This window comes from Crinia signifera, chromosome 6 (assembly GCF_055691185.1).
Source record: "Crinia signifera chromosome 6, ASM5569118v1, whole genome shotgun sequence".
Lineage (NCBI taxonomy): Eukaryota > Metazoa > Chordata > Amphibia > Anura > Myobatrachidae > Crinia > Crinia signifera.
In genome coordinates, this window is record NC_139222.1 from 161715497 (window position 1) to 161739991 (window position 24495).

Sequence of the window (24495 nt, forward strand, 5' to 3'; positions counted from 1 at the left end):
AGGGCGTGTCTAGTTCCATATATGGAGAGATTTTGGAAAAAAGATTGTGAACATGGCACCAAGAAGCGTGTACTGCTACATCTGAAAGGAATCTTGTAATATGACATATCCAAATATAGATGAGCACCAAAGCAGTTGGTAAGAGATACTATACTTGGTAAAGTGCTGGGAAATGGTGCTGATGATTCACTGTAAATGTATCTATCTCTCATTCCTTTTTCCCAAACAAAAATTTAACAGTGTAATCCTGTAATGTGGGCTAGGTAAAATGAGGGAGATTGCTAGACTAATGAGGGAAAGAGGGAGATTAGAAACATAGAAACATGGGGTACTTGTGTATTATAGCGGCGCCCCCGATTTCCATCGCGCAATTTTTTAATCGCATCACATGCCATGCACCCGATGGCATGCGATGCGATGTGACGCGATTTTTGCCCCCTATACGATGAAAGATTGTATAAGCACCCTAAAGGGTGCTTACAATGTTAAATGCACCCCCACGCCACCCCTAATGTATGCCATATACAATGTCATACAATTTTTAAATTGTATGGCATTGTACAATATCGCGCGATATCGCGTCGCATCACATACCATCGTATGCGATGGGCGCCGCCAAAATACACAAGTACCAAACATAGAATTTGACGGCAGATAAGAACCATTTGGCCCATGTGGTCTGCCCCTTTTTTTACCCTTCAGGTAATTTCAACCCTTTTTAATCCTTATTTCTTTGTAAGGATATTTATATGCCTATCCCAAGCATGTTTAAATTGTTCTACTGTCTTAGCCTCTACCACCTCTGATGGGAGGCTATTCCACTTATCCACTACCCTTTCTGTGAAATAATTATTTCTAACATTTCCCCTGAACCTACCTCCCTCCAGTTTCAGTGCATGTCCTCGTGTTTTATTACTTCCTTTCCTTTGAAAAAGGAATAGCAGTTTGCTGCTATTTCAGAGAGTCTCCTGCAGAATGCAGGAGGGTAGGTAACCATGAGATACGGCAATATTATGCACCAGCAGAATTTATAATAATTAATTATATTGCAGTAGGTACTGGTTGGCAGTGCACCAGCAGCATGGAATTATTTATTAGTACAGTTCCAGCACTGAAGGACAGGTATTATTTTTTAATTAAATATAATAGCCTAGTAGGTACCAGTGGCGGAACTACCGTGGGTGCAGGGGATACAGTTGCTATGGGGCCCGGCGGCTGGGGGGGCCCGGTGGCGAGCAAGCAGTCCCCTGCACCCTCGGTAGTTTCATTACTTTAATATAGAGCCTGGCGGGGGGTAGCTACGCGCCATGCAGTAGGAGGCTGGAGCCAGGCAAGGAGAGGCAGTGTGCGGAAGGAGCCGGGCGGAAAGGGGGGGGTGACGTCACAGTGTAGGAGAAGCCGAACAGTGAGAGTGATGCGCAGTGCGCGGGCCGGCGCTACCAGCGCACTCTCCCTGCATTTTCTAACCTGCAGCTGCTGCCAGGTGAGGCTGTGCCTGACAAGCAGGTGCCGCTGCGCTGGCAGGCTCCCTGCCTGGTGCCACCTGAAAATGCCTGGGGAGGCTTTGTGGAGAAGGAGCCTGTCTGGAGATCTTCAGTATAGAAAGAAGTGCCGCTGTGCTGGTCGAAGCCTGCCTGGAGTTGCTCCGCCCCGTGGAGTGAGGCCAAGCTGCTGCTGCTGCTGCACTGAGCTGCTCTGTGGAGAGGAAGGTGATGGTGAGGTGAGCAACCCCCCAACTTTTTGTCAGTCTGTCTATGCCCCCATTCATCTATGCTGCCCCCATCCATCTGTCTGTCTTTGCCCCTTCCCTGTTTGCTTGTCAGTCTGTCCCCTCATATACTGCTACTTTATGTCAGTCCATGCCCCCTGTCAGTATGTCCCCCCATATGGTGCTATGTCAGTCCATGCCCCCTGTCAGTATGTCCCCCCATGTGGTGCTATGTCAGTCCATGCCCCCTGTCAGTCTGTCCCCCCATATGGTGCTATGTCAGTCCATGCCCCCTGTCAGTCTGTCCCCCGATGTGGTGCTATGTCAGTCCATGCCCCCTGTCAGTATGTCCCCCCATGTGGTGCTATGTCAGTCCATGCCCCCTGTCAGTCTGTCCCCCCATGTGGTGCTATGTCAGCCCATGCCCCCTGTCAGTATGTCCCCCCATGTGGTGCTATGTCAGTCCATGCCCCCTGTCAGTCTGTCCCCCCATGTGGTGCTATGTCAGTCCATGTCCCCTGTCAGTATGTCCCCCCATGTGGTGCTATGTCAGTCCATGCCCCCTGTCAGTCTGTCCCCCCATGTGGTGCTATGCCAGTCCATGCCCCCTGTCAGTATGTCCCCCCATATGGTGCTATGTCAGTCCATGCCCCCTGTCAGTGTGTCCCCCCATATGGTGCTATGTCAGTCCATGCCCCCTGTCAGTCTGTCCCCCCCATATGGTGCTATGTAAGTCCATGCCCCCTGTCAGTATGTCCCCCCCATGTGGTGCTATGTCAGTCCATGCCCCCTGTCAGTATGTCCCCCCATGTGGTGCTATGTCAGTCCATGCCCCCTGTCAGTCTGTCCCCCCATGTGGTGCTATGTCAGTCCATGTCCCCTGTCAGTATGTCCCCCCATGTGGTGCTATGTCAGTCCATGCCCCCTGTCAGTCTGTCCCCCCATGTGGTGCTATGCCAGTCCATGCCCCCTGTCAGTATGTCCCCCCATATGGTGCTATGTCAGTCCATGCCCCCTGTCAGTGTGTCCCCCCATATGGTGCTATGTCAGTCCATGCCCCCTGTCAGTCTGTCCCCCCCATATGGTGCTATGTCAGTCCATGCCCCCTGTCAGTATGTCCCCCCCATATGGTGCTATGTCAGTCCATGCCCCCTGTCAGTATGTCCCCCCCATATGGTTATATGTCAGTCCATGCCCCCTGTCAGTCTGTCCCCCCCATATGGTGCTTTGTCAATCCATGCCCCCTGTCAGTCTGTCCCACCCATGTGGTGCAATGTCAGTCCATGCCCCCTGTCCGTATTTCCCCCCATATGGTGCTATGTCAGTCAATGTCCCCTGTCAGTCTGTCCCTCATATGGTGCTATGTCAGTACATACCCCGTCAGTATGTCCCCCCATATGGTGCTCTGTCCTTCTTTACATGAATGCTCTGTCCGCCACCTATGTCCCGTTTCCGTCTGTATCCCCATAAGGTGCTCTTTCCAGTCTAAGTCCTCTCACCTCCCTCTCCTCCTCAGCATCCAGACTCACCATGAAATCTAGGCTGTATGCCCCCATGCATAGGGAACTTGGGCCTGCCAGAAACAGGCTTCGGCCAGCGGCTCTGTTCCCGTTGCCAGTAGCAACTGCCACTGTATACCCCCTTTACAGCCCCTATTCCTTACAGCAGCTAGTGCTGTATTTCTGTCCATCACTGTATACTTACATATATATATATATATATATATATATATATATATATATATATATATATAGATATATCTATATTTATATATATATATCTCTACAGTGTGTGTGTGTGTGTATATATATATATATATATATATATATATATATATATCTACAGTGCGTATATATATATATATATATATATATATATATATATATATATATATATATATATATATATATAATATGTGTATGTGTGCACATATATACATCTATATTTGTCAATTTGGAGTAAGTAACTCCCCCTGGCAATGAGCTTGTAAACCGCCATGGCAATTAGATGGTAATCCCCCTGAGCAATGAGTTTGTAAACCCCCTTCCCCCTTTGGCGGAGATCATGAGCAATATTCCCTGTCATCGAGCAATTAACCCCTGGCAACGAGCATGTATGCTCCTGGCAACAAGCATGTAGGAATGCAGAACTTATGTGGCATAATATGTAATAGGCATTACAGTTTGTGGCATAAAGTGTAATGGGCATTACAGTGTGTGGTATAATATGTAATGGACGTAACGGTGTGTAGTACATTATAATGTGTAATAGGCATTATGGTGTCTGGTATAATGTGTAATAATCATTATGGTATGCAGCATAATAGGTTAAGGGCATCGCGATAGCGGCATAATGTGTGATGGGCATTACAGTGTGTCACATAATGTGTAATGGGCATTTCAAGGGGGGCCCGGCAGATCTGTATAACTTTAAGTACTACAGAGAGGAGTGGCTAGCAAACTACAGGAGACAAAAGTGAAAAATGCCCTCATCTCAGATGGTGCCCAATGTGGCTGCGTCCCGGCATATTAAACACTTATTTGCAGAGAATACAGTAATTGGATGTACGGAATGTCTCATGTGGATCATGAAGGATTCTGCTTTTTGGATCACTTCGCCGGAAAGATAAGTATTGGAGAATTACTGAGCTTCAAAAGTGATAAAATGGAGAGTGTGACATGGCCAGGGCCGGCAACAGAAATCTTGGGGCCCTGTACAATGATATTTCTGGAGCAGCCCACCTAATCCCAAATCCACACAAAGCTCTTCTGCATGAGCCTTAACCTTTCGCTGCTAAAGATCCTGCTTTCAGGTGCGGACTTCTCTCGTTCTCAGTCCTGCTGGCTTGGCTCCTGCTGCTGCTTCCTGCTGGCTCCGGCTGCTGCTGGCCTGTCACTTTCACAAAAGAATGCTGATCACTATGAGCAGGCAGGGCAGGTCTTTCTCAGAGTGCGGAACAGACGAGCCGTGCAGTAAAAGTACAGGAGCCAGAGACTGAGGCCACAGCACCAGCGCTGGGTAAGGCTGAGTGCCTGCGGCACCAGGCCGTGTGCGCACACAGTAGATGACTCTGCGCGCTGAGTGGTAGGGCTCACCAGGGGCGGATCCAGGATAAAATGACAGGGGGGGCACCATGATAAAAGAGGGTTTAGGTGGGGGAGGGGCGGTGTTAGTGGTGCCAGTGTACATGCTAAGAGAGCGGCAGAGAGAGGGTGGGAATGGGATTAAAAATAGGCGCTGACATTTAAAGTACGCAGGCCCACCATGGCGACAAAAGCGAAGGATGTAGTTGTACGCGCGCCGAAGGCGCGCTCCGGAAAAGGGGTGTGGTCACTCAACAGAGGTGTGTCCTTGAGTGTAGTCTACAACACCATATACAACTTCTACACATTATGCAACAAAATACTAGACCCCTTTATACTTCCCCCTTACACATGATGCCAAATGGAATGAAACTAAATTCACATAATTCCACATGGATTGAGCCAAAATTCAAATAATGCCACACGGATTGTGCCAAAATTTACATAATAACACACGGATTGAGCCAAAATTCACATAATGCCAAATGGATTGAGCCAAAATTCACATAATGCAACATGGATTGAGCCAAAATTCACATACTGCCACACAAATTGAGCCAAAATTCACATAATGCCACATGGATTGAGCCAAAATTCACATAATGCCACATGGATTGAGCCAAAATTCACATAATGCCACACGGATTGAGCCAAAATTCACATAATGCCACACGGATTGAGCCAAAATTCACATAATGCCACATATATTGAGCCAAAATTCACATAATGCCACACGGATTGAGCCAGAATTCACATAATGCCACACAGATTAAGTCAAAATTCACAATACACTTCATAAACAGGGACATTGTCCACCAAAGGCACGCATTAAACATTTACACCATAATGTCCATTACACGTTAAGTTACACGCCATTATGTCCATTATGTATTATGCCAAACACCATAATGCCTATTAAAAATTATGCTACATAAGTGTTGCTTATCTACATGCTCATTGCCAAGGGTTCCATGCTCATTGCCAGAGGTTCCATGCTCGTTGCCATGTGGGATTACATGTTCATTGCCAAGGGTGAATACATGCTAGCGGCAAATGAGGGACAGCCGCCGCCAGGCAGAAGTGATAGCCACTGACAGTGGCAGAGTCTGGCTGTATTCAGAGCACTGCAGGTACCGGCTATTTGAAATAATACCCCTTTCACACCAGAAAATGCATTCCCAGTTTGGCTCCTTTTACACCAGCCTAGTCCCTGCATTTTCTGGGGTGAGGGGGAGAGAAAACCACCCCTTTTAACCAGTTATCTCATTTAACCGGCTATACCTTCGGAAGCAACTGACCCATTTACATGAGTATCATATTGAAGAACTTTTGAGTGGGCTTTGAATGATTTTAGTCCAGTGAAACTGGAACGTTTGGTTCCAGAGTAATCTGCCCTCAAAGAACATGAACAGCCATGAAATTACATTTCAAAAATAAAAAATCGCTTTACACGCAATATCTCTGGAACCGATTGACCGATATGGACCAGCCTGGTATCATATTGAAGGCCCAGCGATTTGGAATTGAATGAGATCAACCCCAAGATTCTATGATGCCAGGGCGGGAACTGGCAGCCGTCGGAACCGGGTGGGGGTCGGAATTGACGGGTCCCATATTATCCTATGGGGAAAAAACGTTACAGCTTTGCCAGGCGATATCTCCGGTTCCCGGGGGGCTAGAGACACGGGGCTGGGCTCGTTGGAAAGCCCTGGTCCTCAGCTATAAAATGCAATGACAGGGTGGCACGTGCCCGGGTGCCCCCCTCCCTGAATCCGCCACTGGGGCTCACACACAGTAGACATCAGTGGCACATAGTGAGTCAGTCAGACTCAGCCAAAAACAGATGGTGCACAGTAGACGACCGGCCTGCAAGGGTCACTGACAGGCCAGCTAGTACAGGCAGTGGCCGTGCCCGGGCATGGAAGCTCTGGGGCCCTTTATATCTCTGGGGCCTGTCACACTTGTCCCCCTTGACCCCCCCTGTCGCCTGCCCTGGACATGGCAGGTAGGAGCTGTCTGGCTGGCTGTTTATCAGACTGTGTTTGAAAAATGTCAGGCAGGAGTTGTTTGTTTGGTTGGTTGGTTGGTTTTTTATCACTCTCCATTTTATCACTTTTGAAGCTTAGTGCATCTGGCCCCAATACTGAAAATATCTGCATGTACCTGTGCTCTTTCAGTTGTACTTAAACATAATGAGACAACTAAAAAAAAATAGTATTCCATTGATGCAAACAATAGTTTCTCACCTTATCACACAGATGTAGCGCTGTGAGCAGCTGTAAGGCACCTGTACTTGGCCTGTAAAGCCTCCAGTACTTCCCATTCAGTATGTTTGACCTCAAGAACCTGCAACATTATTAAAAAAGTAAATGAATGGTAAGTACAGCAATTCTATTCTTAAGGCAACCCATATACTAGTCTTAAGCTGCCCATACACGCTGCTAAGCGTGCTGAGCCGATGTGTGCTATGAGATGCGCACTCCCGCGGCACCTCATCGCACAGTACAAAAAGTATGTGCTTGCACATACTTTTTGTACTAAGGTTTAATCAAATTGCATGGCATTGCATGCACAACGCATGCACAACGCATGCACATGCAATGCAATGCAATGTGATCCCTGCTATTGCAGCTTACAACGCATGCCCGCATCGGGACGTGTATGGGCTGCTTTAGTCGTCCTACGGACAAGCCGGACCCAATTTCCCTTGGCCACCTCCCTGGGACACAACTATCTGCATAGTGGAGAAGGAGCTCTCCCTGCTTTACATCCCTGGCGAGTGGGAGCTGCAGATGAGGGGGGGGATACCAGTGCACGTGGTTTTGTCCATTTAGAGGACAAATTTGTACTGCGATCCGTTCTGAATAAGGGCCTATGTCCCTCCAGGATATGCTGCTAGTGTTGCATGAGAATCAGATCTAGGTTCAATATGGCACAAAGAAAAGGACTGAGAGGGGTTAAAGCAGGGGTAGCCAACTCCAGTCCTCAAGAGCTACCAACAGTTCACATTTACCAGAGCACCTAGCTTGTGCACTGGTGCACTCATTACTCAATGACACCTTTTAAAAGATCCACAGGTGGAGCTAATGACTTAATTTGTGACTCTGGCCCTTATTCTGATCGGTGCGGCCGGATCCGAATATGCGGCCAGGACCGTGCGTGCGAAACCCCGCCTTCCATACGGATCGCCAACTCCGTCCGTACGCGGCAAGAAGCTGTCCGAACGGACCGCACGTGTATTTTTCATGGAATACGCCTCCTCCATCTCAGGGAACCTCCCCCATCATTCGATGGTCGCAGACCATCGAATGCAGGACCGAGTGTTCCACCAGCTCCCGCAACCTCAGACCACACGGACATTTTTCTGTGCAAAAGCAGGGATCTGGGCGGGCAGCTGACATCCGGCGATGTCATATGTCCGCCCCCTACACGTGCGTCACGGCCGCATTACCATACGTACGCCCAGCGTTTGCATGGGAACGCCCATGAAACGCGGGGCGTACGCATATGGTAATGAGCCCAAATAGCCCTTCACGCCCCTCTCCACCCCCTGGTCGGAGTGTTCACATTTCATGCGGGATTTGGCCGTACGCCCCGCTCGCACATGCGCAGAGACGCCTCTGCACATGCGCAGACACAAAACATCGGCGGCACGAACGCACGCGGATATTACCGCACCAACCAGAATAAGGGCCTCTATGAGGAAACCTGGAAAACAGGCACTGTTGGTAGCATGAAGTTGCTGGAGAAAGTAGGTGAAGGCACATTGGGTGCCATACAGCCATCTGGTCGCTGGTCTATCACTTCCTATGCTTTCCAAGTAGCTGATGTTAGTGTGCAATAAATGTTTATTATGTGTCATGCTGGGAAGTGACGAAGGTTGGGAGGTGTCTAGTAAAGCATAAATAACATGCATTCTGAATTTAATCTGGTTTTACCTGTTCTTCAGATACCTCACAAAATCTGGATGAGTGACATATACATTCTTTAAATCAAAATCTTTCCCAAATTCACCCCGGGGACGAAGCCTACAAATAAATAGAAGTCAGTATTACAGAAGAGCAGAGCTCCCTCTAGTGGTGATGATAACAAAAATGGTATAACATGCAGCTTATATGTATTGACAATTGTACAGTATGTTTGCGGTGAAAAAGACAAAATGATTGTATTGTTGTGTGTGTTATCATGCCTGCATGCGTGAATAGTTTGGTTTCTCACTTCCCATTTACATTTCCATTAATCTGAACTGATTAATTCAATTTTAAATGCATTTGTAAAAATGAAATATATTTATTTATATATTCGTGCAGGTATACGGTCCCTCGGTCGACCATGTCTAGGTCAACAGTCCCTAGGTCAACCAATAATGGTTAAGAGTGACTAGGTCGGCACCTAAGAATGGTGAATATACCTTAAGTCGACACTGACAGAAGGTCCACACAAGTTTAAGGTCAATATGAATAAGGTCGACATGAGTTTTTCACTTTTTTTAATAGGTGGGTTTTCATACTTTACTATCCAAGTGGGCATAGAGCGAGAATATAATAGTGTGCCGAGTGCGGTGAGGCACTGTGCCCAAGGCATGGCGAGCACAGCGAGCCAAAACACGAAGGGGATCCAGATCCAAAACACAAAAGTAAAATGGCCCGGTGATCACGCCTAATTTATTTCTATACCTAACTACTTAAATACACACACATTACTGTAGCCTGGCACCAGAGTTAAATCAAGAACATATACAGAGCAGCACAATTGCCAGATATTACCCATACTTGCCTATTCTCCCCCAACATCTTGGAGTTTTTACATGATAACCAGAAGAGTAGCCAAGTCTCCTAAAGACTGTCTGTGGCCCACTGACTCTGTCCACTCTTCGAGTGAAGTGAATGGTCCTGGCTACCAATGATGCAGTATACATCGCACTGTCATCATGATACCACCCTGCTTTACATTGTTGGAAATGCGGGATTGTAAAGTGGCCGGGACCCTCCAAACCTTCAAAATTTAGGTCCCCCTCTCGGCCCACCAGAAAGGTGGGCAACCCTCCCGGATTCTGGGGGACCCCTGCTCTGCAACCTGATCGCGGCTTCCTCCCCCCTGACCGCGGCATTTAAATAACCCATCTGCTAATCTCCGAGGAAGGATCGGCAAAAGTGACATAATCGCATCATTTTAGCCCTGCCCCCTCCAGAGATCGACAAATAGTGTTATTTTCCATCATGGGGGTGGGGCTTAATGACTTCACACTCAAGCCCCGCCCCCGAAGTCCTGCTAAAAGTCTCCTTTCCAGCTTCTCCTGGAGAGGAGACTACAAAAGTCTGCAACCCTGGTTTAATCTAATTTTTACACCACCCTCAGCCCGGTGTCCACGATCCAGGGTGACTGGGGACAGCCCCAGGTTTCAGCCTGAGCAAGTATATTCTGGAGGGGGGACCCCTATTTAATTTGTTCCCTGATTTTTTTTTAAACTAGGACCGGCTCTTTGAGCCTGGAGCTGGTTATGCCGTAGTAAAACCGTTTTTATTTATTATTTATATTTTATTTCATTTTTTATTTTAACAGTGCAGCCTGCACGGATCTGACTGATTTGTGCAGGCTGCCGACTCGTATTTGGCCTCTCAATAGGAATACAAAACAGCAGAATACGACTGGCTATGCCATCAGCAAAATACGAATCTGTAAATAGGGTAGATTAGTAAATCTGCCCTATTAAAAAATTCATATTTTAGACAAAATACGACCAATGCCAGTCGTGTTCTGTTATATATGTTCTGAGTCGTATTCGTATTGTTAGTAAATTCCCCCCTAAGTCACTGTGCACGTTACATCTGCCCCACCTGCAATGCAGCATGGTTTTGAGGACACATTTGTATTGCGATCAGGTCTGAATTAACCCTTAGTTCTTATTTTTACAAATACATGATTTCAAATTTAAAACTTCTATTCTGCTATTTAATTAAATTAAGGTTTTAAATCATTTATTTTTGGCAAGTAAATTCCTGGTAATCCACTCTGAATTTTTAAATTAATTTAAAACTATCATATACAGTATGTTTATTTAACTTTTGTACAGATGTGGATTTTTAGAAAGACCGTGTCTAGATAAACAGTCAGTAGGTTGACACCAAAAGATCAGCATGCAAAAGGTCCTCATGGTCAACAGCTCCGCTGGCACTTAGCTTGACACACTTTACCGTTCCCAACCGCAAGTCCACGTGGATGCTATTGTATAAAAGAGGCCAAAAAATTATTTAAAAAATGTAAAAACTCTTTCCACCTTTGTCATTTGTTCTCCCTTTTCACCAATGGAATCAATTTTAAATATTGCTACTAGGCTGATCTTCCTATCAAGGCGTTCATCATCTGCTGATCCATTCTGCCAGTCCCTCCATTGGTTGCCTGTATTGACCATGTTGACCCTTTTGACCATGTTGATCTATTGCATGTCGACCTTCTTCATGTTGGACTTTTGCTGTTGACCCATTGACTGTCTATTTAGACATTGTAGAACAAGGACCACCTTGGTATATACCCCCAAAGGAAGTGGTTTATGCCACTGCAGCAAAGAAAGCATTCATGTACATTCAAAAGTCTTAAGGTCCATACACACTGAGCGACTTTCCCCCTGCGCGGCGCCGACGGAGGGGGGAGGACGGCGTTGCATAGCGGAGCGCTATGCAAAGCCGTCCTGAAAGCTGCTCATCTGCTGCTATAACCAGCAGATGAACGGCTTTCCTGGCAATGATGATGGAGGGCGCAGCAGCGCTCATCGCCGGGTCATACACATTGGGTGACTTAGAGCTGAAAGCCACTCAAACTGGGTTTTACAGCGACTTTCAGCTCAAAGTCGCCCAATGTGTATGGGCCTTTACTTTGTTAAAATGCAATTAACAATGTATTATTTGGATGTTTTAAAAACACAGGGCTGGTTTTATGATGAGATCAACCAGATTAATGTGGGAAGCTGACACTACACATTTTGCAGTGTGTGGTAAGGGAAACCACTTAGTGTAGGTGACAAATAAAATATTCTATTGTACAGTGTAGGGGGAGGAAAGCGATCCCTAGAATGATGTCATATGGATGGCTAGTTCCCCAGAAAGCATGGTATAGGCAACAAGCATCGTACCTGAATTTTTTCAGATAAGCATTGCTATTCTCTTTGTTCTGCTGTAAAGCTTGTAACCACTCAAAGTCTCTCTGTCCCTCAGTGAAAAGGATATATTTTGTCTCCTGGGAAACCCACAAAGGAATGTGTTATTAACGGAACTTCAACAATTGTACTCATTAAGTATGTATTATTGCAGGTGCTAGTCCTATGAAATGTGCCATGGTTGGAGCCTTTGTAATAGGGCAGAGGTAAAAAAAAAATGTTCACACACATTCAGAAGTTATGATCAGGTTTTACTGAGCATATGTAGAGCCATAACCAAAGTAATGCTGGTGGTACACATTCCCTCGGGGGCGGAAAACCGCTAGCTGTAGCACTGCCTGTTGTGAGGTGTGCCTAGCTCCCTGTAGCGCAATATCATACATTACAAAGCTGGACGGGCAGCTCTTCTTCCAGCCCATCTCCAGAAGCAGTATCATTTAAGAGAGACATCATGATGTCTCTGCCAGTCCCAGCCGACTACCCCAGGAGTCAGGGGATGGGATGTGGGACTTGAAACTGAGAGAGCCAGCCCAGTACAGCATGCCAGACTCACCTCTATCTAAGTCAAGTCAGCACTGTCCAGGCACTGTCATTCTGTTCTTCCCAACTTTCCGGACCTTGTCACCTCTATCCTGCCCCTTCTTTTCTGGTTATGTACCCTTTGTCCTGGTTCTGGCCTGGCAACTCTTGACTCGCTATCACTTCCATCCTGACTCTGCGCCCTGTATCCTGGTACCGTTCTTGAATACTTTTATCTTGGTCAAGTCAACATTGTCCTCCCCTTGTCATTTCTGTTCATCCTCACTGTACTGTTCCTGTCATCTATGTACTGGCATGATCACATCTGTCCTACCACCCCTCTCTTCTGTACCTTCTGTTATGTCTTGGCCTTGGCATCCCTGTTCCCTATATTCTGTTCCTGTCATCCATATTTCCTGCCCCCTTCTGTCCGGGTCCTGTCACCTTTGTCCTGTTTCTGTCACCACTCTCTCCAGTATCCTCTGTTCTGACCAGGCTCTGTCACTCCTATCCTTTCCTTTCCCCCTCTGTCTTAGGGCCAGAGGTACTAAGCTTCAAAAGTGATAAAATGGAGAGTGATAAACACCCAGCCAATCAGCTTCTACCTGGTATTTTTCAAACAAAGACTGTGACATGGCAGGTAGGAGCTGATTGGCTGACTGTTTATCACTCTCCATTTTATCACTTTTGAAGCTTAGTACATCTGGCCTTCTGTCCTATAATAAAGTGGTCATTCAGAGGTGGGGGAACTAATTTCTTGATGCCACCTAATTACACCCCCTCCCCTCCCCCCATTAGGCAGAGACAGGCCCAATGGTAGGGTTTTTGGCATCCCCCTGCCAACTAGAATGCTTTTCTGTGAGAATTACTGTGCAGGGCCAATGTGGAGGATAAAATGTTCCACCTAACCATTAGAGGTGGTGGAACCCCTTTCCCCCTCACTTTAACCCCTGCCTATAACTCTGTCCTGGCCCCACTATACTGTCTTTGCCATATGAGTACTGGCCCTTCACTCCACTCTTGGCCCTGTCTATTCTGATCCTGCCACCTCTATGCTTGCCCCTCTGTCCTGGTCCTGTCTCTGTCACCTTTGTTATTATTCTGTTCCTTTTCGCCTCTGTCCTGGCACTGTCCATTTCATTCTTTGTTATTTCCCTTTGTCTTCTCCTCTCTGTCATATTCCCCATTGTTCTGTCCCTGTCACCTCTGTACTGTAGGTTAGAAACTTAAGATGTGTCTAAATAACAGCAAAGTACTTAGAAAGGAATGAAGAGAGGAAAGTGTGAATATAAAGAGGGATCTATTTATTCTAAATCATCTCTTTGCTATGATAAGCCCCACCAGAGCAACACTATTTAAAAGTGATTCTCTGGATGATTATACAAGGACAGCTGTACTTCACTACTGTGTGATGTAGTGTGAATAAAGAACACGATTGTATGAAATAATGTTAGAAAAGACATTACTGTGCAACGCAATGTGAATAATGGACATTACTGTGTGATGTAATAGGAACTGGCCGTATTTTGTGGCTATGCCCCTTTCCCATTAAGTTACACACTTTTTAATCTAACCCTGTTTTGCATGGAGCACACCAAAATGTCTAGTTATGGCATTAGGTTTTTGTTCAGAATTTCTATATTGGGGCTAATTCAGGTTGGATCGTAAACAGTGGTGGCTCCAGACATGGGGAGTCACACCAATTGGCAGTTAGTCAGTTTGAAATGGCAATTGGTGTAGCTCCCCTATTTGTATTTTGGACTGTGCTGCAGCTCATCTGGAGTGGCGACATATCGCATAGGTGATCCAACTCACATTATGCCCAATGTTTGGCTTCTGCATGAGCGCAGGACCTGTTCTGAACATGCGCAGGGCAGTTCCTGCAGTCACAGCACAGAATAGCGATTGCCCCAGTCAGGGCCACCATTAGGGGGGTGCTAGGGGTACAATTGAATCAGGCCCTGCCGCAGTGAAGATATATATTAGAATGTTTAATTTAAAACGGTACTCTTTACCTATCACGGCGCCCATCGCGGGCATCGCGGGTACATTTATGTCTGGCCGCGACGCGACCGACGCGATGCCCGCGATTTCCCATTGAAACCCATGTTAAACATGGAAATCGCGTCGGTCGCGTCGGGGCCGGACATAAATGTGCACACGATGGCCGCGACGCGATGCCCACGATTTGCCATAGGAATCTATGTTAAAAGGCCCGATGGACACGATTTTCATGTTAAATGGCTGAATGGACCCGATTTTACCATAGCAAACAATGTTAAATGGGCCTTAGAGCCCAAATACTTACCCTGAACTCTGAAATGGCCCCCCCAATTGTTTACGCCACCCCACGATCAACGTCAACCCGAAGCGTGGCGAGCGCAGCGAGCCCGCGAGGGGCGGCGGTACGCGTCCTCCGACCTTTTCATACCCCCACTATCCACGTCGGCGTGGAGTTGAGAATAGAATAGTGTGGCGAGCGCAGCGAGCCACCGAGCCCGAAGCGTGGCGAGCGTAGCGAGCCCCGCGAGGGGCCGCGGATACCTTCACAGGTAAACGCGTCCCCTCGCGGGCTTCACAGGTGTCCGCCGCTGCGCTCGCCACGCTTCGGGCTCGGTGGCTCGCTACGCTATTCTAGTCTCAACTCCACGCCGACGTGGATAGTGGGGGTATGAAAAGGTCGGAGGACGCGTACCGCCGCCCCTCGCGGGCTCGCTGCGCTCGCCACGCTTCGGGTTGACGTTGATCGTGGGGTGGCGTAAACAATTGGGGGGGCCATTTCAGAGTTCAGGGTAAGTATTTGGTCTCTAACATTTAACATTAATTCCTATGGCAAATCGTGGGCATCGCGTCGCGGCCATCGTGTGCACATTTATGGCCGGCCGCGACGCGACCGACACGATGTCCATGTTTAACATGGTTTTCAATGGGAAATCGTGGACATCGCGTCGCGTGCGGGCATCTTTAGCCCGCATACAACGCGACCGACACGATTTTTTACCTCACGATGCCCACGATCAAGATCGTGGGCGCCGTGCTAGGTAAAGAGTACCTTTAAAACAAACAGGACTCTATTAAAAGAAAAGGGCAGAACAAAAGCCCCCTCCAAGACAGAGGAATAGACTGTCCCACCCACTGACACTTTGGGCGGATTGTCCTTGTTCAAAAACCATGGCATTGAGCTTGAAACCCCTGTCAAGGAGCATGTAACTCCTGGCAACGAGCTTGTAGATAAGCAGAAGTTATGTGGCATAGTATGTAATAGGCATTATGGCGTGTTGTATAATATGTAATAGGCATTACTGTGTGTGGCTAATATGTAATGAGCAGTATGTTGTGTGGCTTAAAATATAGCGGGCATTACGGTGTGGCTTATTTTGTTTAACAATGGGGGGCCCCTCCTATTGCGTCAGTCCCTGGCCCCACAATTTCAGATGGCAGCAATGGCCCCAGTCTTTTCAGGAGTGGTCAGGCTAAGGACTGTGCACCAAGGCACAGTTTCCTTGATTCGCAAGTTGCGCTCTGATAGGTAAACTGAGTAAGGTTAGACTTACTCAGGCTGCAGTCACAGAAGGGCACCACGTCCGTTTATCGCAATGTTCTTCTTGAACTTGCATTGCTAAAGAATCGCATATGATAAGCTGCTGCACGCAGCTTATCATATGCGATCCAAGGTGAATCAGGCCCACTGACTGAGTATCCACATGGACAGAACGTTGCAATGAATTTTGATATGACATAATATTGATAATGTGATTACTAACAATATATTGCCAACCACCATATACAGCTGGACTGGTGAATATTACCTTGTCCTCAGGAATTTTAGTGAATCCTTTTTTGTTAAGAAAGTAGACAGAGTGCGTCATGGTGAAAGCAGTGAAGCCGTAGAAAGAGGTTCTCACTCCCACATCCTCCTCATAACCTTTGATCACTGCTCCATTGACTCTAACACAAATAAAAAAAACAATAGAAGGATATTGAGTACAATTCAGTTGAAAATAGTACGTACTTAAATATCAGAAATGGCACTGCAATAACAAGACATGTATTGTTAAGGATTGCCTATATTACTGTGGAGTAAATGTATCGAATCCTAAAGAATGATAAATTGCAAAGAGATTGACAGATGTATTAAGTTCTAAAGTGGAGAAAAATACCAACCAATCGATTTGTGACAAATTTTAAAACCTGCACCTCTCCAATGATTGAGCCCAGTGTGCATGCGTTCATGCATAAATATTCACTGCTCGCTCCAATAAGCAGTGTAGTGGTTGAAACCAGAGGTGTAGAAATCTGAGTCATTTTTGGGGTGTGGCCTAATTGTGGGATGTGTGGCCATGCCCCCTTATGCAAATTTTTGAGGAAGGCACTATCATACCACTCAGCCAGCTCATATATCACCAACCCATGAACTATAGAAGGTGCTCTCCTGCTGTGACACTAAAAGACCCTTGACATACAGTCAGCCTTTCATTTATTTGTTCCACACCAAACTGCTAACCTCTGCTACAGCCTGTGTCTAGGGGGGTTATTCTGGTTGATTCGCAATGCTGCAAATTCGCAGCCTTGTGAGTCCACCAAACCCCACCCGGCGAACGACCGCCCCCCCCCCCCCCCCCCCCCTCAAAGTGCGGCTTCGCCCGAACAGCTGCGAATGGATGTTTTGCATAAACATCCATTCGCATGGCTCGGGTAACCGCCCACATCTTTCAATGGTCATCGACCATCGAATGATGTTTAACGTGCACGCCTATAAAAGTGACTTTTCAGTTACTTACATTTGCGTGCACGCTGGCATGGATATGGGCGGGCAGCTGTCATCCGGTGATGTCAGCTACCTGCCCCCCACACCCGTGTCACTGCCTCATTACCATGAGAACGCCCAGCATTCTCATGGAAACGCCCATGGAACGCTGGGCGTTCCCATATGGTGCTGGAGCAGCCCGGCGCCCCCCGCCCATCTCCGCCCCCCCCCACACCACCATGGGTGCATGCACTCGGCGAACCGAAAGGTTGCCATGGGTGCACGCACCATACGCCTGCGCAGACGCACAACATCGGTACTGCGTGCAAATGCACGCACGACCGATGTGATCTGAATGAGGCCCTATGACTGTAAGGGCCCTCCTACCTCTATGTCGGTTTGTTTCTATCCAGTTTGTTTAATCACTGTTGTTTTCAATTGTAAAGTGCAACGGAATATACTGCACTATATAAGAAACCGTAAATAAATAAATAAATGTAACCAATAGGGTGGCAATAAGGCCAGTGTGCCTGCAGCCAGGATCACTCAGTGCTAGTGGTGGATCTAGAGGAGGGGCTGCAGCACAGTTCAAAATTCAAATAGCGGAGACACACCAACTGTCCCGATTTGATCTATGGGTAGCACAGATGGTGTAATGGTTAGCATTACTGCATCACAGCACTGAGGTCATGGGTTTGATTCCCACCATGGCCATAATTGTGTCGAGTTTGTATATTCGCCCTGCGCTTGCATGGCTTTACTCCGAGTACTCCAGTTTCCTCCCACAATCCAAAAATACACTGCTAGGTTAATTGGCTCCCAACCAGTGGTCGAAGTGGGGCGGTATACGGGGGTATGGCATACCCCCACTTTAATCTGAAGATAAAAAAAAAGTTTTTTCCCCCTCAGGATGCTCTCTGATCACTCAGCAGCACATATTGTGCTTTTGTAATACCCCTGTACAACGGGGCAGTCTGGCAGGGGACGTTGATGGACAGGGGGGTGTCCGAAGGTGCACACTATATTCACTCTTTACTTTTCCATACCCCCACTTCAAAATTTCCATACCCCCACTTCAAAATTTCCACTTCGACCACTGCTCCCAACCATATTAACCCTAGAAAGTCTGTGTGTGCATGTACATGTGATAGGGAATATAGATTATAAGCTCCACTGGGGCAGGGACTGATGTGAATGCTCAAATGTTCTCTGTAAACTGCTGCAGAATATGTGTGCTCTATATAAGAAACTGTTAGTAAATTAATAATTTGAAGACTCTCCCACAGGTGGCAATGTCCCATGGGTGGGGAAGTAGTTTAGGGGGAGCCGTAGATCACTGCTGCCCTGCTCTGCCACAGATCACTGCTAAGTTCACGGCATCTCCAGTGCAGGGAGGGAGGGCAAGGAAGGATCCAGGTGGCTGCCAGTAGCTATGGGAGCGATGAGCATGTCAATGAAAATGACACCATCACTGTAGCTCCATAGCCCTTTTCAGACCAGTGGTGCCATAGGCATGGCAGGTCGTGGTTAGAGAAGGCAAAAGTTGAGGGGTATTTCAGTGAAAAAGAAGAGGAGAGAGAAAGTGGACTCTCTTTGTGGGGCACTCTTGGAAATATAAAGTTTATTAAAACTTAACTTTTACTATTTTTATTTTAAAATATTATGGATTACCACACTAATTTGGTTGCCAACAAACAACGAGGACAAACATATAAGTTCAACAAACAAACATGAATTGCAGTGAGCCTTTGAAGAAATACGCTATGCAATGCAAACTAGAGGCGTGAGTTCTTCTATAGTGGTATTTTCTAGTGTCAATCAAATATTCGAACCTTGAAGTTCTTAGACTATAGCTTTTATACACTATAGGGCTCTAGCGAGTGACTTGATGTGATCAAGCCGTAGGAAGGCGAAACGCGCGTCATCCCCGCACTACTCGCCGGCGGTGTAGTGACCTTTTGACTGCACAGCAAGATAGCTGACTACCATATACCTCTGTACCTAGGGACTTCCGGACACCACTTGGACCGGCACACTTTTTCCCTACCAGAGCAGCCACTTCAGTACAGGTATTCTCACCGCTTCACCACTGCTGATCTCACAGACTGTGCATGCTCGGTTCCCCACGAACAACATGACAGCTGTGATCTAACGGCAGTGAAAGAAGCGGCAATCTAAACTTTTTTACTGTCACAGCGTGAAACCGTGCTCTCACTCTCATTATTGAAGTCCTCTGTAGGAACATGACTTCATAAAAGCAGAAGGCAGCACAGGTATCACTAGTGCCATATCACTCTCCCAATTCACAGCGCTGTACGCTATCTTTATCCCTCTATACTCTGACACTCTCTCATTGGGGGCACCAGGAAACCCTCTTTATTGCAATGTTGGCCCAAACAACAGTACAGAGGGACCACCAGATCCCCCAATAGCAGAAGTGTTGCTACATCTCATTCTGACCCCACAGCACGGGAAGGACTCTCTCATCCTGAGTCCAATACACGTTTGCAAGACTCAGTGAAAGCAGCAGGTCCTCCCCGACTCGCTAGAAGGTCACTTTCAATCATAACATTTGGGATAGTGTGACCAGCAAATGACACAATCTGACTGTCATCTGTAAATGGACACTTGTGAAAGTCGACATAATTTATCCTATACATGGTACATGTGTGATTCTAAAAAATTAAATCGATCCAACCTAATAGATGCATTGCATGGTTGAGAGAGTAAAATGGATCCAATTTATTGCATGTTCAAACGCAATTTGGTACAATGTGTTGTTGAATCAATCTGATTAACCAGTTTGGATAAAACCTATTTCTTGTGGTACAATCACATTCAAAATGTATAGAAATTGGTGACAAACCTACCCGTATTTTTCCCATACCTGACACACCACCTCTGACTGAAGAGGGTTGAGCTTACCAAACACTCTCCCTCTCCAGTACAAGAACTGTAGAATGATGAAAACGTATGGACCCAATCATTAAGTATTTTGTCTGTTTGGGAGAGCAAACAGATTATATTGCATACACATATTTGTCTCTATTGATTGTATCTTCAGGCGCAACCCGGCGCAACCCATTGCTGCATGTTTTGGAGACAAAAATCGATCCAATTCATTGCAGGTTCGGCGCAACTGGGAGCAATTTATTGTTAAATCTATCTGACCAACCAGATTGGATAGACCGATTCCTACTGCTGTACATTGCATATGTATATATTTGCTTCAATTGATTGTTTGTTCGGCGCAACTCAGCGCAATCCATAGTTAAATCTGACCAACCAGATGGGACAAACTTTTTGCATTACAGGCGTTGGAGACATAATTGTATAGTGATGAAAACTTTTTGACCCAGTCATCGGGTAATCTGTATATTTGGGAGAGCAAACAGATTGCTTTGCATACATATATTTGTTTCAATTGATGGTGTGTTCAGGCGCAACCCGGCACAATCCATCGCTGCATGTTTTGGAGACAAAAATTGATCCAATTTATTGCAGGTTCGGCGCAACTTGGCGCAATTTATTGTTAATATCTATCTGACCAACCAGAGTGGATAAACAGATTCCTACTACTGTACATTTCATATATATTTATTTGCTTCAATTGATTGTTTGTTTGGCGCAACTCGGCGCAATCCATTGTTTAAATCAAATCTGACCAATCAGATTGGACAAACTGTTTGCATCACAGGCTTTGGAGACAAACAAAAAATAAATATTTAATTTATTGCAGGTTTGGCGCAATTTGGCGCAATTCATTGCTGAAAATTATCTGACCAACCAGATTGGATTAACCAATTTCTATTGTTTCTATTTGAAATTGAATATAAAATGTTTGAAAATTTGTGACTAACCAACTTGAACTACTCATCACCTTACACCCTATTGTGTCACAGGGTGATTAACTCTCAATACTCTACCTGCCCTGCATTATTCAACTATTGAAGGCACAGTGAAAACTAGTGCTGAGCATACTGTACTATCACTTGTAAATTTCTTGCTCAACACAAACCGCATGTCAAGACCTTAGATTGAATACCTACCATTGACACTTTTTATATATTGCAGTCAAATAAGGGAATACTACCCTCATACTATTTCACTTTATTCTTGACTTCAGACTATTCCTAGTCTAGGAAACTCTCAGCCAGACTAGGCACATCCTCACTCGCTAGATCCCTATAGTGTATAAAGGCTATAGTGTAAGAACTTCAAGGTTCGAATATTTGATTGACACTAGAAAATACCACTATAGAAGAACTCACGCCTCTAGTTTGCATTGCATAGCGTATTTCTTCAAAGGCTCACTGCAATCCATGTTTGTTTGTTGAACTTATATGTTTGTCCTCGTTGTTTGTTGGCAACCAAATTAGTGTGGTAATCCATAATATTTTAAAATAAAAATAGTAAAAGTTAAGTTTTAATAAACTTTATATTTCCAAGAGTGCCCCACAAAGAGAGTCCACTTTCCCTCTCCTCTTCTTTTTCGATTTATCACGGACTCAGGGGAACACCACCAGCAAAAAACTGACACGTTTTTCCCATAACAGGTCTTGCAAATAGCGTCCAATATAGCTGGTCATAGGCGACCCAGGCCGAAACCCACTAGCATGGTGAAGAGGGTCTCACTTGACCTCTGTCACATGAAGTGGGCATAACCTTGTGCGGCTCCCAAAACCCCTCTCCTATACCGTGTATTTCAGTGAGTCAGATTGGAATGGCAGTTGGTGTGGCTCCGAGGTAGAGATGTATGTCAGTGAGTCAGATTGGAATGGCAATTGTTGTGGCTCCCCTAGTTGAATTTTGAACTGGGCTGCATCCCCAACTCTGGAGCCACCACTGCTCAAATCCCACCTCATTGCAGCCCCCAAATGCCCACCTCATTGCAGGCCCCATAAGTCACATGAAGGTTGCTTGTCAGTTGCATGTGAAGCATCACAGTTCAGAAGCATCCAGAGGGTCTCCAGATCTGGCCCTAGTGTGAGAATAAATTGTGCTTTGATTTGGCTTCATATTGTGCCCAGCTCTGCATTAGCCATAGATGTACAACTGGTGTCTAGACCCGAATAAGGTGTCCAGAGGGAGTCCAGATCCAGATAAGGTGTCCTGAGGGAGTTCAGATCCAGTCCAGTAGTCTGCAGGATATTCCATTTTCTTCCAGTTTTTCAACATTCCTGCCTTTACTATTTATTTCCACCACTAGAACTTATTTCTAGGTATCCAGAACCGGGCAAGGTAGAAGGCATGTACTCAGTGGCGTAACTACTATAAGGCAGCCACAGTTGCCGCTTGGGGAGCAAGCTGCAGTGGGGTCTGTGTGGGCGCCGGCACCCGCTCAACGCACTGACATGCTGCTGCCTGCCATTGCCCACTGGCTGAGCACCGGAGGAGAGTCAGCGGCAGAGCTGGTGCGGCCATGGCAGAGATGACAAATCCCCCCACTGATTCTATTGACTGTACACAGAGCCGGCTATTGGCTACTGTGTACAGGATGGGCGGACGGATGGGCATGCTAGGGCAGCCTGGGATGAGTCGGAGCCAAGGGAAGCAGCAGTGTCTGCTGCTCTCTCTTCCTCTCTCCTGCTTCAGCTTCTCCGTTATGAGTGTGCACACGTTGAGGAAACACAGTGGAGAGGAGCCCAGGGGAAGGGGGGCACAAACTTTTTGGCAGGGGGAGCAAAATTTAAAGTTACGCCACTGCATGTACTGTATGAGTAACTGCTCAATCATGGTCTTCCAACCATAGTGCTTAAGGTATATATAATCAAAGAAAATTATGGAGCCCTTACTAAAAATTAACACAAAATGATCAATCGGGTATCACATTAAAATATGAATTTAATAAACAATATATACTCACGACAATTAAAATAAGCACAAATAAAATTAATGCTGAAGACAGAGGAATAGTTTTGTGGTTCCTGCTTTTTCCTATTAGAGCTCCCTTTTTGATTGATTAGACTTGGTCTCCCATTAAGTACTCCATATATCCATATATTGTGGGTGTCCATAAACCTACTGAAGTCCCAAGGTTGTTTCCTGAAGATGTTTGTATCAGGTATTCCTGTGTATGTACAGGTGGGACTCCAATGAATAAGCAGGTGGTGGTGTCCCTGAGTTGTACAGTCCAGTAATAGGATACAGAAAGATTTTGGGGGATCCAAGATGAATGTTGATGAGGGAGCTGGTTCAAGTGGGACAATGATGAAAAGAGTCCAGTGTCCAATAGCAAGTAAACCTGACGCGTTTTGTTGTTGTCTAACAGCTTTTTCAAAGGTAGACCCCCCTTCCCAGGTGTGAGCAGCTGGCTTCACATCCCATTCCTTTAGCGCCTATATTTGTTCACCCAGGTAAACATTATTCTCTCTTCCATAGTTCTTATGGTACACTAACATTTAGGTTTTAAAGATAGCCATAGTTGAGCACAGGTGATTAAGTTAATACATCAGTCATTGAGCCATATGTACTCAAGCATGGATATCCATAAAACCTGGATTGTTATTGTGCTTTGAGGACCGAGGTTGCAAAATACAGGGGCAGATGTATTAAGACAGTGGTAGCCAACCCTAGCCCTCGAGAGCTACCAACAGCACTCATTAATCACATACACATTTTAAAAGATACACAGATGGAGCTAATTAGCTCACTTGTGATTCTGTGAGGAGACCTGCAAAACATGCACTGTTGGTAGCTCTCGAGGACTAGGGTTGGCTACCCCAGTATTAAGATGTAGTAAGAGATAAAATTGAAGGTGATAACTAGCTGTCATTTTTTAAACCCCTGTAACTTGACAGTGAGGGGCTGATTGGCTGGTGCATGATCACCTCCAAATGTATCTCTTAACCAAATTGAATACAGCTTCCCCAAAGTTCTAAACAATGCAACACACCATATATACTGTAGGTCTGAACACCAGTACAGTGGCACTTTTGAGTGAAGGGGTGTAGACATGGGCCAAATACACTGTGAAGGGCAGCTTAGTGAAAATATGCATGCAAAGTCTATTTGGCCGGGCGATAGCGATGCTGCATTTTGCTATTACTCGTTGTGCACACACGGGGCAATTCTGGATAATCTTCTAGGAGATTATGACGATCTAGCCAAAATCATCTGGCTGAATAGCACTGTCTTGGAAAAAAATGGGTAGTGTGTAAATCTGCGCAAAAAGTCTAGTTTAAACTGTTGCGTTACCATCGGACACCAGACGTTACTGGGTCCGGCGAGTCATAGAAGCGGTATGAAGTGGCGCCCACCACCGCAACCCTCTGACTCTTACATA

The 24495-nt window shown here is 46.1% G+C and overlaps 1 protein-coding gene across 1 annotated transcript in view; it reads right to left on the bottom strand.

Moving 5' to 3' along the window:
* Positions 1-24495, bottom strand: part of ST6GALNAC1 (ST6 N-acetylgalactosaminide alpha-2,6-sialyltransferase 1) — a 54032-nt gene that overhangs the window by 9668 nt on the left and 19869 nt on the right. The window contains exons 4-7 of the mRNA XM_083145502.1: positions 16273-16411; positions 11921-12024; positions 8730-8819; positions 7038-7137 (exon numbers count right to left, since the gene is read on the bottom strand). Of these exons, the coding sequence (XP_083001628.1) occupies positions 7038-7137; positions 8730-8819; positions 11921-12024; positions 16273-16411 (433 nt within the window). The remainder of the gene's footprint in view (positions 1-7037; positions 7138-8729; positions 8820-11920; positions 12025-16272; positions 16412-24495) is intronic.